Below are 15,501 nucleotides of genomic sequence, written 5' to 3'. Positions count from 1 at the left end.
CGTATTAACCCATTAACCGGAAAAAAAGAAGAAAAAACGAACACGAAGAATGTCCACGAATATTCGCCCGAAGAGAAGACAGGAACGGGTGAATATTCGTGGAATACAAAGATTTTTTTTTTCATGAAGACGAAGAGCCCCCTGCTGCCCAAGTCTTGTTTAGATTCATTTAGTGTTAAATTCTAAATTTAACTATAGGTTTTAATACAAGTTAAACAGTTTTTGGTTTCAATGAATAGGAACGACTCATAAAAGTATTGGAGAAAGAGTAGTCTGAATTGGGTTGGGAAACTCTTACCTGCTTCCTCTTAATCATTGGACTTGAAATTGCTAGCCATGAGCCACTTTCAAATCTGCAGCCCAGGCATCCATAGTCAATGTCACCAGATTTGGTGACTATGTCTCGTGCACTCTAAGAGCAGCCAGATGGTTGATGGGAACTCACTTGCTTGGATCAAGCAATGCCCTGTGAGGGCAGCTAAGGGCTCTTGTCTCAGACCTTCCCCAAGGTCAATTTCAATGAGTAACCAATGCACTCAGCTAGGAACCTCAACACTAAGCTTTTCTCCATGTTTGCTGTAGACGTCCTACCATCTATATAAACCCCAGTAATGTTCTTGAATTCTAACATAGGGTGACACAACTGCTCCCCTACCAAAGGCATCCAAAAGTGTATTTTACGTACCGTGGTCAAGCTGCCAATAAACATTCAAATTCACTCGCGAACATTAACTCTGTCAAACTTGCAAACTCTTTTTTTCTATTTATTTGGGGTTTTTTTTATTATTAAACTGTTAGATGAAAGGATCATGGGAATATAATTTATATGAATAAATGCAAATGAGCACACTAGCATATATGGCTAATATATGTTCGGACAGAATGCTGCCCTCTGTTGGTTAGATACATTAAGTAGCATCATAACTTTGGATTTCAAGCATATGGAACAATGCTACTCAATGTATAACCAATAGAGGGCAGCATTCTGTCCGAACATATATTAGCCATATGTGGCAGTGTGCTCATTTGCATTTATTCAAATAAAATATATTCCCATGATCCTTTCGTCTAACAGTTTAATACAAAAAAAACCCCAAATCAATAGAAAAAATGAGTTTGCAAGCTCGACAGAATTAATGTCCGCGAGTGCGGACATTTAACTGTTGCAGCGGGGAGACCAGCGGATCATGGGAATATATTTTATTTAAATAATTAATAAATGAAAATGAACACACTACCACCTATGGCTAATAGATCTTCGGATAGAATGCTGCCCTCTGTTGGTTTTACATTGACTAGCATAATATTCTGCCCGAGACTATATTAGCTATATATGGTAGTGTGCTCATTGGTCGTTGGCAGGAGGCCCCCTGCTGGCGACCAATAGAGTTGCTCATATGCACATTTAAACTACTGGCGCCAGAGCTGCTGCAGAACACGTTATTCCCGTATTAACCCCTTTCACAAATGACAGTGTTTTATTCCACCCCCCACCCCCTAACACGAAGTGGTTTGTTCCAAAGAGACTTTCTGCAGTGTTAAGAAGTAAGGGCTTCATAGAAATACTTGTAACTTGTTAATAGATACAATGTTGAGGATACTTGGACAGAAGAACAAACCCTGTTGTAATAAAAGACAATTAACCCTTTAAACAGCAGACTGGGTTGGTTTTTTTTGTTACCCTTCGTGACCGAGGATGTTTTGACACTTTGGCGGCGCTCGTGTTTAGTTGTAATTCTCCCCCATTTAGTGAACCCACACAAGTTTCTTGTTTTGTTTTCTTTTCAGGACAATATCTTGTCAGTTTATTTTCGAAAAAAAATTAAATATGATGAAAAATTGAAAGAAGCACTTTTTTTTCCACGCATCAATGTCATATGTTACAGACTGTGCCCCGGAGTATGAGGGCTGTATCCACTAAATGACTGTGGCTGCCTTATCCATACAGGTATATGGACAGGCTGCCTGCGGTAGACGGAAGCCGCGGGGCGCCCCCTCCCACCCCCTGTAAATTGTACAGTCACGTGTCTTTCCATGGAAAGTGAGTTAATGCAGCCCGGTATATGAGTATCCAATCCCCGCCATTGCGATAACATATTATAAATAACGTGTATCCCTTCTGCAGAGTGGCATATAGGGGGATATAAGGCATATCAGGGGGGCACAGTGGCATATAGGGGTATAAGACATATCAGGGGGGCACAGTGGCATATAGGGGGTATAATACATATCAGGGAGGCAGAGTGGCATATGGGGGGATATAAGGCATATCAGGGGGCACATATTTACTAGTAAAACTTTTTTAGGTAATAAAACCTGGCAGACCCACATTCAAAACAGCGTCTGAGCGGCTGCGATTGGGATTGGGATTGGGATTGAAAGCCGCCAGCTCCTCCGGCCGCAGGCCGTTCCTCAGCAGTTCGTCCCCCGTCTTAAAAGGGGTGGGAGGAAGAGCTGAGACACAGCCATTGGGCGGCGGGTCAGTGCACGCTGGCCCCTTTAATTTCATGAATGCCGGCCTCCACCCGCTGCCCCACCAGACGCCAGGGAGTCAAAAGCAGTGGTAAGTTGGGGGGGGGCGGGAGTGTTAAATGGGGGGCATAAGGCTTTTCTGGAGGCAGAGTGCCCCATGGTATGCCTTTTAACCCCCTTTATGCCACTCTGCCTCTAGAAATGCCTTTTAACCCTATATGCATATAGGAGGGTATAAGGCATATGATGGGCAGAGTGGCATATAGGGGGTTAAAAGGCATTTCTGGGGGCAGAGTGGCAAATAGGGGGGTATAAAGCATTTCTGGGGGCAGAGTGGCATGTCTGGGGGCAGATGTGCATAAATGGGGCGGCTGGTTGGCAAATAAAAGGAAATAAAAACAAAAAACTAAAATGTCTCAATCATAGCTTTTATTAAATATGAATGAATTAATAAAGAAATAGAAGTTTCTTACAGGAATATGGTGGAGAATAATGTGATCGCTGTTTTGTTCCACTGAATAAAATGGAACTTTTTCATCTAAAAATGTTTGCAGTAGAAAATGTTTTGATTCCATTCTGTGTAATGTATTTCATTTATTAGGGCCTTTTAACACTTGTGCTTTCTGGCCTTTTAATACAAATAATGCGATAAAGAGAATGTTTCATAGTTATTTGTATGGCAAATAGTGTGACTCGGGTGTGTATAAGGGGTGCGTGTGAACCCCCATCGGAATTACCCACCAGCCGCCACTGGCGGGTACACCAATGGCATATTATCTTCACATCCGGAACATGTACAGGATAATGTGCAGATGAATGGTATGTGAAAAGTGCAATGACCAATAAATAAATGCATTAACATAAAAATAAATATAAAAATGTGCAAATTCACATAGTTCAGAGTCCTCGATGCGTTTCGACCCTCTCTGGCTTCATCGGGAGGACAAACATGCATCCACAAGAGGTTAAGTATAAAGTTGCCTACTAATACATACAGGGCCGGCCCTACAATGGAGCCGACTGGGGCAATTGCCCCAGGTGGCACTTCAGGAGGGGCGGCACTTTGCCGCCCCAAGCGGTTTTTTTTTTGGTTTTTTTTGAAGCGGAGGAGAGAGAGAGGGGCACCGAGTGGTTTTCGCTTACCCGCTCAGCGCCCCTCTCTCTCTCCTCTGCGGCGAGTTTCCCTGTTCGGTCTCTGTGCCGGCTTGTAATGCAGAGCGCCGGAAGTGACGTGAATTTCCGGCGCTCAGCATTACAAGCCGGCACCGTGGCAGCACAGGGAGACTCGCCGCAGGACTGTTTAAGGGTAAGTACCGGTGGGGGGCGGGTAGATAATGCGGCGGGGGGCGGCATTTTAAACTTCGCCCCAGGCGGCGTTAAGTCTTCGGCCGGCCCTGAATACATACATATCGTTTACTGATCTGCAGGCACCATTATATACAGGGCTCGGCGCCAATGTTGCTCATGGTGGACATTTGCTGGACAATTTAATGATGTTCTACAGGCCTTCACAAACCTTCCCGCACGCACCGGTGTCCTCACGCGGAAACTTTGCCGTTCACGGATTATACAGGTTTATTAGGTGTAAAGAAAAATGTCAGAATCTTGGTGTGAACAATATAGCAGGAATGGGTCGGTCTAGTCAGTAGCAACATACTATTGGTTCCTACGGTGATAACGTCACATGCCAAAATTCGAATTATTAAAAAAAAAGCAGAGAATTAGCTCTTCTGTTATATTATTAAGTATGTGAGCCGTCCCCGTTTTCATTATTTCATACAGTGATGTGGTCTTAACCACGTTGGTTGGCAATGGTTGGCAGAACTAACCCCTACTGCCTACAACCGACTGGAACCACGAGCCTCCCTCTCTCTCTTGGCCCCACCTTTAATACGTTACTAGAGGTTTCGTGACACAGCCTGAGCGACATTTTGCGTGGACACGCCCCCTTGTCGCCTCGGCTTGGTTGCTAGGAGATGTCGCTTGGCTCATCGCTTCCTGCGTCACGCGCGCTGACGTCATCACGCTACGCCCAGGGGTGAGAGGTCGCCCGGTTTGTTTCCCGCAGGTTGCCTTCCCTTCCTTCTACTCGGCTTCCTCCCGTTATATGAGATATCCGGGGGTCCGGCCTCTCTCCATGCGGGGGCGGGAGCATGACCCGGAGAGCAGCTAGCAGGAAGAGGAGAGCGGCGCCCGAGACAGCCTCTGGAGAGCAGGTAAGCCTTACTTACCGCAGGCAGGGGGATCACGGCAAAGGGGGCAGGAGACGGCAAGTGAATACGGTAAAGAAGCTGTGAGGAAGCAGACAGGGTCATCACGGCAAAGGAGGCAGGTGATCGGGAGATAACGAGAAGGGGGCTGGGTAGGAGACAGGTACCCAGGAGACAGTCAGGGGAATGAGGAGAAAGGAGACGGGTACCCAGGAGACAAACGGGGATGAGGGGAAAGGAGACAGGTACCCAGGAGACAGTCAGGGGGATGAGGGGAAAGGAGACAGGTACCCAGGAGACAGGGGGATAAGGGGAAAGGAGATGGTACCCAGGAGACAGTCAGGGGAATGAGGAGAAAGGAGACAGGTACCCAGGAGACAGTCAGGGGGGTGAGGGGAAAGGAGACAGGTACCCAGGAGACAGTCAGGGGGATGAGGAGAAAGGAGACAGGTACCCAGGAGACAGTCAGGGGGGTGAGGGGAAAGGAGACAGGTACCCAGGAGACAGTCAGGGGGATGAGGGGAAAGGAGACAGGTACCCAGGAGACAGGGGGATAAGGGGAAAGGAGATGGTACCCAGGAGACAGTCAGGGGAATGAGGAGAAAGGAGACAGGTACCCAGGAGACAGTCAGGGGGGTGAGGGGAAAGGAGACAGGTACCCAGGAGACAGTCAGGGGGATGAGGAGAAAGGAGACAGGTACCCAGGAGACAGTCAGGGGGGTGAGGGGAAAGGAGACAGGTACCCAGGAGACAGTCAGGGGGATAAGGGGAAAGGAGACAGGTACCCAGGAGACAGTCAGGGGGATGAGGTGAAAGGAGACAGGTACCCAGGAGACAGTCAGGGGGATAAGGGGAAAGGAGACGGGTACCCAGGAGACAGTCAGGGGGATAAGGGGAAAGGAGACAGGTACCCAGGAGACAGTCAGGGGGATAAGGGGAAAGGAGACGGGTACCCAGGAGACAGTCGGAGGGATAAGGGAAAAGGAGATGGTACCCAGGAGACAGTCAAGGGGATGAGGGGAAAGGAGACAGGTACCCAGGAGACAGTCAGGGGGATAAGGGGAAAGGAGACGGGTACCCAGGAGACAGTCAGGGGGGTGAGGGGAAAGGAGACGGGTACCCAGGAGACAGTCAGGGGGGTGAGGGGAAAGGAGACGGGTACCCAGGAGACAGTCAGGGGGATGAGGGGAAAGGAGACAGGTACCCAGGAGACAGTCAGGGGGATGAGGGGAAAGGAGACGGGTACCCAGGAGACAGTCGGGGGGATAAGGGGAAAGGAGATGGTACCCAGGAGACAGTCAGGGGGATGAGGGGAAAGGAGACGGGTACCCAGGAGACAGTCGAGGGATGAGGGGAAAGGAGACGGGTACCCAGGAGACAGTCAGGGGGATGAGGGGAAAGGAGACAGGTACCCAGGAGACAGTCAGGGGGATGAGGGGAAAGGAGACGGGTACCCAGGAGACAGTCAGGGGGATGAGGGGAAAGGAGACGGGTACCCAGGAGACAGTCAGGGGGATGAGGGGAAAGGAGACGGGTACCCAGGAGACAGTCAGGGGGATGAGGGGAAAGGAGACAGGTACCCAGGAGACAGTCGGGGATGAGGGGAAAGGAGACATTGGAAATAAGGCAGGCAAGCAGTGGCAGGAGGATAACAGGAAAGATGCCGGCCGCAGGTAGCCCAGGGGAACAAGCTCTGTAACTTCCTTTAGGTATTTCTATAGGTAGCGGAGCAGGACAGCGTGGTGGGTTTTACTTTATACACTTAAAATACACCCTTATGTATATGGTGTCCCGGCCTCAGGGCAGGGGATGCAAGGAATACGGCTGTGTGGGGGGGGGGGGTGATCACAGAAGTGTGTCGCAGGCCCCAAAACCATGATATCTCTGCGCTTGTTTACACTCCATGAGGAATTGATTTGGGAATTTAAATCCACCTTGATCGGCGCACCCAAGGCAGACAGCGAGGGGCGCGCTATTTAGTGTAAAAGGTGCGTGGCGTGTGGCGTGTGGCGTGTTACTGTATCATCCGGTAATAATCTGCACGCGTTTAGTGCATAACGCAAAAATGTGATTTTAGATGTTAGAGGAACCGCTAAGCGACACACGCGGATTCTTGGTCTATAAAACATAATCAGCGCGTGCAGCATTATAACTGCTCTTTCCAGCCAATCAGAGTTTGACGCCACATTTATTAAATTTATTAAACACTCACGGCCATGTAGAGAATACAAACGCCAAAGGTGACCTATCTGTTACCTTCCCCCGCAGCTGACGTGTCCCCTCGGCCGTCGAAGCACTCCAGCCGTCGTATGCACTTTAATGCCCGATAGCTGGGAGCCCCCTTTACGTTTTCATGATGTCCTCAGGGGATTCAGAAGATTCCCAACCCCCAGTTAAACGGCATGCAGGAGATGTGTCAATCATATCTATACTAGCTGCCCTCTGGCTCATTGAACGCTCCATGCGTAGGGGTGGAAAGATTTCCATTTGGGTGATCAGACTCCTTGGTGCTCAGCGAGTCGGTCGCGAGGGAGATCTCTCGATTCCCTAACAGGCCCATTTACACTATGGGTGGACGGCTGATCCTGCGCAGCCTCCTAGGTTCTGGGCAGGGGCCGTGCCAACTGTATGGGTATTCAGAAGTACACATAAGAATACGTTACAAGTGACTGACCGGCGATATCATAATTTCTACATATATGAAAACAAGAGGAAAATGGGTTTTGTTGGAATAACACGATATTGGCTTCTTTTGATCAGTTGGGCGTGAAATTGAATGGCATTTTCGGCGTTACGGTTTGAACCTGAGCCCCAACTGCCTCGAAGGCGTGAGCCGCGTGCCGTAACCGATGCTCTATTCGGTTACCCGAGGCCGGGCTGCCCGTTGCTTTCCCGTCGCGGCTCTGAATCGCTCTGTTAAATGCTCCGTCTCTTCCGTAAGCGCGGCGGCTCGTTGCTTGGCTGGATGCGCAGGCAGGTCTGTAGCGAGGTTCCTGTGTATGGAAGTCATGCGTGTTTCGAACGTGGCAGTTTGGCGTTAATGGAGAAGTGTTTACAGGCTGCTGGAAAAAGATCTGCTTTGTTTAAACGTATACCAGGTCTGCTCTGATGTAAAGCGGAAACACTCAGCCCAAAGTGAGTGTCGTTTGTCATCTTTAAAGTGAGTAAAATTGTAACGTTGAAAGCAGGGGCTACAGGCTGGGGGTCTCCAGCAGGTAGTATGCTGGTCGCTGGCAAGGGGGGGCTGTATGTACCGTATCTTTTCTAGCTCAACTAACCATCAGAACAAAAACCAGTAAATGATATAAGCCATAATCCCTAACATGCCTCTTTTTCAATATATTTTCACAGCAGCTGTCGAAATCATTAACGTCTCTTTGATTTTCTTGCAGGGTGATTGGGACCATGCTGCACAGAAAAGGAAGAGGCTTCCTCCCGAAAAGAAGTCGGTGGTGTATTATCTGAAATCGCGGGAGGTGAAAGAGCAGGGTGACGGTAATTACCGCCGGCTATTGCGTGGCTTCGCTGCTCAAACCCTTCCCGGTGTTCTCACGGAGAGAGAATTCCATCTCGGGACCCTCAACAAGGTGTTTGCTTCGCAATGGCTGAACCATCGACAGGTGGTTTGCGGAACCAAATGCAATACGGTACGTTTGTTGCTGGATCCGTCACGACACCTGCTGCTTGAGGGGAAATCCAAGTGGAACAGCAGCTCGAATTAAAGTTGTTTCAATGACACTGATCAAAAGAGTAGGGGAAATCGCTGCTCTCTATACTCTGTATGCGGATAACGTCATCTTAAAGAGTTAATAAGTAGAGGGGACAGACTAGGTAAAAAGCCAATTCGACAAAGTACAGGCAAGAAGGGCATGTCTGCTGTCGTTTTATGTTGCTCTATATGTGTCCAAGTTCAGTTCTGTTCTGATAATGTTATAAAATGTGGCACGATGTGCAGTTACGAAGTACAATTCTTTTCCTTGCGGGACATGCTGTGCCACCTTCCGCGTTGCAGATACGGAACCAGTCCTACCCATAGAATAAACTCAAGCTCTCTTTGTGTGCCAAGGCAGTGCCAACTATATTTCTAAGAGCGGGTAGCGACGGGGAATGATCTGTGGTCTCGGATCACGATCCCGTCAGCGTTCGGTGGGTGGGCGCTCAGCAGGGGTCACTTAACTTGGCCGTGTGTTTGAGCAGCTGCTCGCACTATGTACAAGAGCCAGTGCCCCCCTACCCGGGCACCCGAGAAAGGAAACTGATCACGGGGAGCGGTGTGTGCCAAAATACTGTGTGTGTTAATTTAGCCAAGGGTGGTCCACATGTTTGGTTGAAGGGGGTCAGTGTGCCTTCACTTAATGTTAGCGGGGCTGAGTGCGCGTCAGGTTCTAATACTCCGAGTGCATCTGTCTTCCTATTCCTTTCTTGCAGTTGTTTGTGGTCGATGTGCAGACTGGCCAGCTCACAAAGATCCCCATCCTGAAAGACCGGGAGCCTGTCGGCGTTACTCCGCAGAGCTGCGGCATCCATGCCATCGAGATAAATCCCTCCCGGACCCTGCTGGCTACAGGAGGTGATAACCCCAACAGCCTTGCAGTCTATCGGCTTCCTACCCTGGATCCCGTCTGTGTGGGAGATGTGAGCAACTTTTACCTGGCTTTTATTCATTTGAATGTTTGTTAGAGGGGATCGGGCAGTGGCTCGTGTGATTATCTCTGTGAAACGCGAGCTGTCAGAACACTGGGGATTATTTTTAAACAAATACTTTTTTATTTGACCGTTCCAATAAACGTTCCTCTACCTGCGGACCATTACTGTCGTGATATTTTGGGTGATAAAGTCCTTTTCTTCATAGACTTCCATAAGTTAGCGTGTCACCACGGTGCATTTTCTGCATTTGTTTGCAATTAGAGGATACTATTTAATAAATGAACCTTCTCCCGATCATGTTTATTTTAGGAAGGGCACAAAGACTGGATATTTTCTATTGCGTGGATCAGTGACACCATGGCTGTTTCAGGTAACGTTATTTTGAATGTCATGGACGTCTGTTTATCTGGCTCTAGTAGATGCGGGAACCGTGCAGGTCTGATGTCGGAATAATCTTAAACGTTCCTAGTTGGGTTCCCATCGCGCCGTTGCACAAGCTTTGAGTTGACGCTGTGGTTCTTGTACCGCTGTTGGCCTTACAGCCCATGCTTCATCCTTAGGCTCTCGAGATGGTTCAATGGCTCTTTGGGAGGTAACGGAAGAAGTACTCAATAAAACAGATTTCCAGCGTGGCCTTTCCAGAGTCCCCGTGTACGCTCATATTACTCATAAAGCCTTGAAGGATATCCCTAAAGAGAACAGCAACTCGACGAACTGCAAGGTCCGGGCATTGGCTTTTAACAGCAAGAACAAGGTGTGTGCTCCCCAAATCATATGTGCGTTTTCTCGGACTGTATTCCGCCGAGTACGGCCCTTCTGTGGCTCTCATGAGGTCCATTTCATTAATATTTAAAAAAAAATATTATTTATATATATATAATTATTTTTTTTTTTTAAGATATCATGATTTGAGCAGATTTACTAATGAAAATACTTAAAATTTATTACAGCTATGGAGCGAAATTTCCATTAGCCCCTTCCTCTAAACAAGCGAAAAATCTAAGCAAACATGAAAGAAATGCTCCTTTCCCACGTGCCTAATGCTGTGTGGAACGATAACGTTTCTGTCCCTGCAGAACATGGATTTTCCTTATGATCAGTTAATCTCGGGGATGTTCATCTCGGCTGCCCGTTTGGCTCACGATGTCCTTTTTTAGATTTTATTTATAACTACCCAATTGCACTACTTTGTAGTTTACTGAGCCAAGAAGATCCTAGGAACTAGGTAGCCACGGCTCCTAAAATTCCGCTTCATGCTGGCGTATATAGATCATTATGTGCTGGTCTCTTCCCGGCTGTGAAAGTCCTCTCTCTGGCTAGCGGATCTGTGGCAGGCTTGGCACGCTATAACTGGGATTGTTGATCACGGGGTGATGAGGTCCCACACGGCTTTCTTTCAGACCAGCTGGGTACGCAGGAAGTTCATTTTGGGAGTTAACGTATTTGAAAACGTATTATTTTTATTTCATCCAGGAATTGGGAGCCGTTTCCTTAGACGGCTATTTCCACCTTTGGAAAGCTGAACACACAATCGCAAAGGTACGTCTGATGTCGTCGTCTTATGTCATAAGGTTCAAAAAAGACCTATGTCCATCAAGTTCAACCCTTCTACCCAACCTTCCTATTCTTGATCCAAAAGAAGGTAAAAAGCCCCTAATTAATGCCGTCAGGGGAACAAATTCCTTCTTGACTCCAGGAGGCAATCGGATTTACTCTAAAATATTAATGTTAATATATAAATATTAATGTTATTCTATTTATAGCCCTGTGATTACGGTTTGTTGCCAGCATTTTGTTTAAAATGAAGTAGGAATAATGGGTTTTATTGCGCCTTTTGTAGTTTAATCAAAACTTTTGATAGGGATACCCAGTAAATGAACTTAGGTGCAGGAAATTTTTTTATTTTTTTATTTTTTTTTTTGCGTAGGTGCTTTCCAGCAAGCTGCCGTACTGCAGAGAGAACGTGTGTCTGGCCTATGGTCTGGAGTGGTCGGTGTACGCTGTAGGGTCCCAGGCACATGTCTCTTTCCTGGACCCTAGACAACCCCCACAGAATGTAAAGTCCGTATACTGCAGGGAACAGGGCAGTGGTGAGTGTGCCTCCGCTTTGTTGTTGTACGCACGAGTAGGGCACCGGCTCCATCTGTCGTTGCAAGCATATGCTGGTGAAAAGTAATCGTGTAGATAGGAATAGGTGAAATAATAAGCATGGCAGCCTATATATATATAGTGTGTATACACACAATTATCAAAAGTATATTTTAAAAAACTTTCTGTTTTTTAAGAATGTTATCTGAGCCCAATCTACTAGACAAAAACCCTGACTCCTTATCATACTGCCTGTAAGGAACGATAGAATGGCTCAATCACCCAGCTGGGCTAATGAAAGTCTATGGAGGAACAGACTTAGCATCGCCATAAAGCATCAGCTCAGTGTGGGGTTTTAGCTGGGGAGTTATATTACTGTATACAGCGCTGGGGGTTATATTACTGTATACAGCGCTGGGGGTTATATTACTGTATACAGCGCTGGGGGTTATATTACTGTATACAGCGCTGGGGGTTATATTACTGTATACAGCGCTGGGGAGTTATATTTCTGTATACAGCGCTGGGGGGTTATATTTCTGTATACAGCGCCGGGGGGTTATATTTCTGTATACAGCGCTGGGGGGTTATATTACTGTATACAGCGCTGGGGGGTTATATTACTGTATACAGCGCTGGGGGGGGTTATATTACTGTATACAGCGCTGGGGGGTTATATTACTGTATACAGCGCTGGGGGTTATATTACTGTATACAGCGCTGGGGGTTATATTACTGTATACAGCGCTGGGGGGGTTATATTACTGTATACAGTGCTGGGGGGTTATATTACTGTATACAGCGCTGGGGGGTTATATTACTGTATACAGCGCTGGGGGTTATATTACTGTATACAGCGCTGGGGGGTTATATTACTGTATACAGCGCTGGGGGTTATATTACTGTATACAGCGCTGGGGGGTTATATTACTGTATACAGCGCTGGGCGGTTATATTACTGTATACAGCGCTGGGGGTTATATTACTGTATACAGCGCTGGGGAGTTATATTTCTGTATACAGCGCCGGGGGGTTATATTACTGTATACAGCGCCGGGGGGTTATATTTCTGTATACAGCGCTGGGGGGTTATATTTCTGTATACAGCGCTGGGGGGGTTATATTACTGTATACAGCGCTGGGGGGGTTATATTACTGTATACAGCGCTGGGGGGGTTATATTACTGTATACAGCGCTGGGGGTTATATTACTGTATACAGCGCTGGGGGGGTTATATTACTGTATACAGTGCTGGGGGGTTATATTACTGTATACAGCGCTGGGGGTTATATTACTGTATACAGCGCTGGGGGTGATATTACTGTATACAGCGCTGGGGGGTTATATTACTGTATACAGCGCTGGGGGGTTATATTACTGTATACAGTGCTGGGGGGTTATATTACTGTATACAGTGCTGGGGGGTTATATTACTGTATACAGCGCTTCCCCTTTACTTCCCCTTTAGTCTTATAACCAGGAATTAATTATACAGATAACAGGAACCGCGACGGGCTCAGCGATGTGACCACGATATTTTTTGTTTACGGTAGAACCCGTCACGAGTCCTGTAAATACCGTGACTAACAGTGACACCGTTCATCGTTCCCACACAATGAGAAACTTCATAAACTTTCATAAGTCGTTTAACTCGCTCCTTCCCCCAGTGAGCAGTTGGTTGGCGGTCGGCGTCTAAGCTCCCGTAACACTTTCCGTCTTGTAGTCGATGTGCGTACCGCCGTGTGGTTTTCTGACGTTTCGAATGCTTTGTCCGCTCTGTGCAGGGATCCGGTCTGTCAGCTTTTACGAGCACATAATCACCGTGGGCACCGGACAGGGTTCCATCTTGTTTTACGACATTCGGGCTCACAGATTTTTGGATGATTCCTCTGGGAGCTGCCAGAATGCCAAGTGCCGAGGAGAGATGCTCAAGCTGTCCACGGGGAAAGGCTGGCTGGTGAGTCAAACCTGCTTACTAAAGGCTTCATCGCCTCCAATCCCAAAATGTTTATTGAGTGGAAAGCGGCTCATAGAAACATAGAACTTGATGGCCCAGAAGAACCATCCGGCCCCCGTCTAGTCGCCCGTTTCTCCTGCTGTAACGACTCAAACCTTAATCAGCCGTTGGTCTCGTCTTAGATTCAGGAGCCGGTTGTCTATCCCATGCATGTTTAATACCCTCCCTGTATTACCCTCTACCGCTTCTACTGGGAGGCTGTTCAACGTATCTACCACCCTCTCAGTAAAGTAAAAGTTACTTCCATCCCATATAAGTCTCTGACCCTCCTGGGTAATTTTTATCCTGCAAGCCATTCCCGGTTTTATTATTCTTCCCCTGGACTCTATGAACGGCTCTGGGGCCACCGATACGCTTATGAGAATGAGTTGTGTTTGTTGCGTATTTGTTACGTTGAGCGGGGGGCTTGTCAGCGGCGTTCGGAATGAAGTTTGAAACGCTCCATTTAGGTTCAGAAGTCTTTAATTAAACAGATTGTGACCTGTGGGGAAAAAAAAATCACATTTTGGTAAATAGTGGTGCCGTTTTATAGAATTCAGATCGAGTCTCCATTTGGCTTTAGAGAAATAATGGATTTGTCGCACTTTGGCTCCTTCTACAATCTTTTAGATCAGGAGATACTCTGTTAAATAGTTAACGTTAATGTCCAACGTTTTCAGGGTGCAGATAAATGAAACCATTTGCTTTGGTATAAAATAAAACGGCGCGACTGTTAAGCCAACGTATACTTTTTTTGTATTTTTTGGTAATATTCATATGTTTTTTGTTTTTTTTTAAATATTTTATTTATTTATTTTTGAAGGTAATTGGTTTTCTTTGTCTCTTCCCGACAGAACCGCAATGACATGTGGAGGAATTACTTCTCCGACATGGACTGCTGCCCGAACGCCGTCTACACCCACTGCTACGACTCGTCGGGAACAAAGCTCTTTGTGGCGGGGGGTCCGCTGCCGACCGGACTCCATGGGAACTACGCGGGTCTTTGGAGCTAAAAGCCATGTGGAAGCTGATGGCTGCCATCGGATCCTTCTCTTCTTTACTTTCCTTCGGGAACAGATCGACTTTTCATACAAAGCCCCACGGGGTTCTTATATCTTACAGAAAAGACAAAAAAAAATCCCTCAGATGTATAATAATTTTTTTTTATTTGTTTAAAAATCACTATTGGAAGAATTCCATTAGCCAACTGTTTCTCAAGAACCCCCCTCCCCCAACTTGCACCCATAATTCCTTTTTTTTTTTTTGGAACGTCGGTCCCTCTGCTACAGTGAATTTTTAATTTTTGTTTTCTTTTTGGCCCCCATTGGTTCCTCCGCCGTTACAATCCAGTAACCCCAAACTAATTAAAGCCACCGATATGCTGAAGTATAACTTCTGTGCGCTGCGACTTCAATGCCTGTATGTGGAGTCCTTTGCGAGTTAGCAATCGTTCCAAATCGACGGGACCGTGTTGGGCGAGCGCCGGGCCGAGCGTGGCGCTGTGAGCGTACCGTGAAGCAGGCACTAGTGCTTAGCCGCGCGCTAAGACAATTTCAATATTTAGAGGACACTTCTGGATTTTCTGTGAAAATCCGGGTAAATAATGCAGTGTAAGTATGCGTGCGTGCGTGCGCGTGGTTGGGAGCGTGCAAAGGGTCATTTTTTGTTTTCTTTTTTTGGTCAACTACATAACATTTAAATTAACTTTTTTTTTTCCCCCCCAGAAAAAAGCTTTGTTACGTCCTGCTTGGAGGGCTTATTTTATCATTCTGGTTTTTTGGGGTTTTTTTTAACAGGTTTCGGACAAATAAAACAATAACCTTTAAACAGAAAAACACCAAGATCTAAAGCCCTTCACTTCTTGACATTTTTTTTTTAAATTCTGGGGATAAAAAAAAACAAACAACAAAAAATCCCTACTGTCTTTAAAACGAAAATTTGTAAAAACTGTAAAGTGTTTGTTAAATCAGCGCTTTTCAAAGGTTTTTGCTGCGAATCTCTGAGAAGCCCCTATAATCAAACCTATTAATGTGGCATAGATGTCAAATTTTTTCTGATGACGGCACCATGTAATATAAAACCTCTAA

General features: G+C 46.7%; 1 protein-coding gene and 1 pseudogene across 1 annotated transcript; one reads left to right on the top strand and one right to left on the bottom strand.

Moving 5' to 3' along the window:
* Window positions 1-259: 259 nt before the first annotated feature.
* On the bottom strand, window positions 260-569 carry LOC149276613 (Nuclear RNase P; annotated as a pseudogene).
* Window positions 570-4,625: 4,056 nt separating this feature from the next.
* Window positions 4,626-14,427, top strand: LOC149276612 (DDB1- and CUL4-associated factor 12). The gene is made up of 9 exons (XM_089503401.1): window positions 4,626-4,688; window positions 8,075-8,329; window positions 9,111-9,317; window positions 9,639-9,699; window positions 9,890-10,083; window positions 10,803-10,868; window positions 11,257-11,419; window positions 13,203-13,375; window positions 14,269-14,427. Exons 1-9 carry the CDS (start codon window positions 4,626-4,628, stop codon window positions 14,425-14,427), a joined length of 1,341 nt encoding a protein of 446 aa, XP_089359527.1.
* Window positions 14,428-15,501: the final 1,074 nt, after the last annotated feature.

This window comes from Sceloporus occidentalis, unplaced genomic scaffold (genome assembly GCF_023333645.1).
Source record: "Sceloporus occidentalis isolate IW3139 unplaced genomic scaffold, rSceOcc1.0.p SCAF_232, whole genome shotgun sequence".
NCBI lineage: Eukaryota > Metazoa > Chordata > Lepidosauria > Squamata > Phrynosomatidae > Sceloporus > Sceloporus occidentalis.
This window is presented reverse-complemented; position numbering and strand designations above follow the sequence as displayed.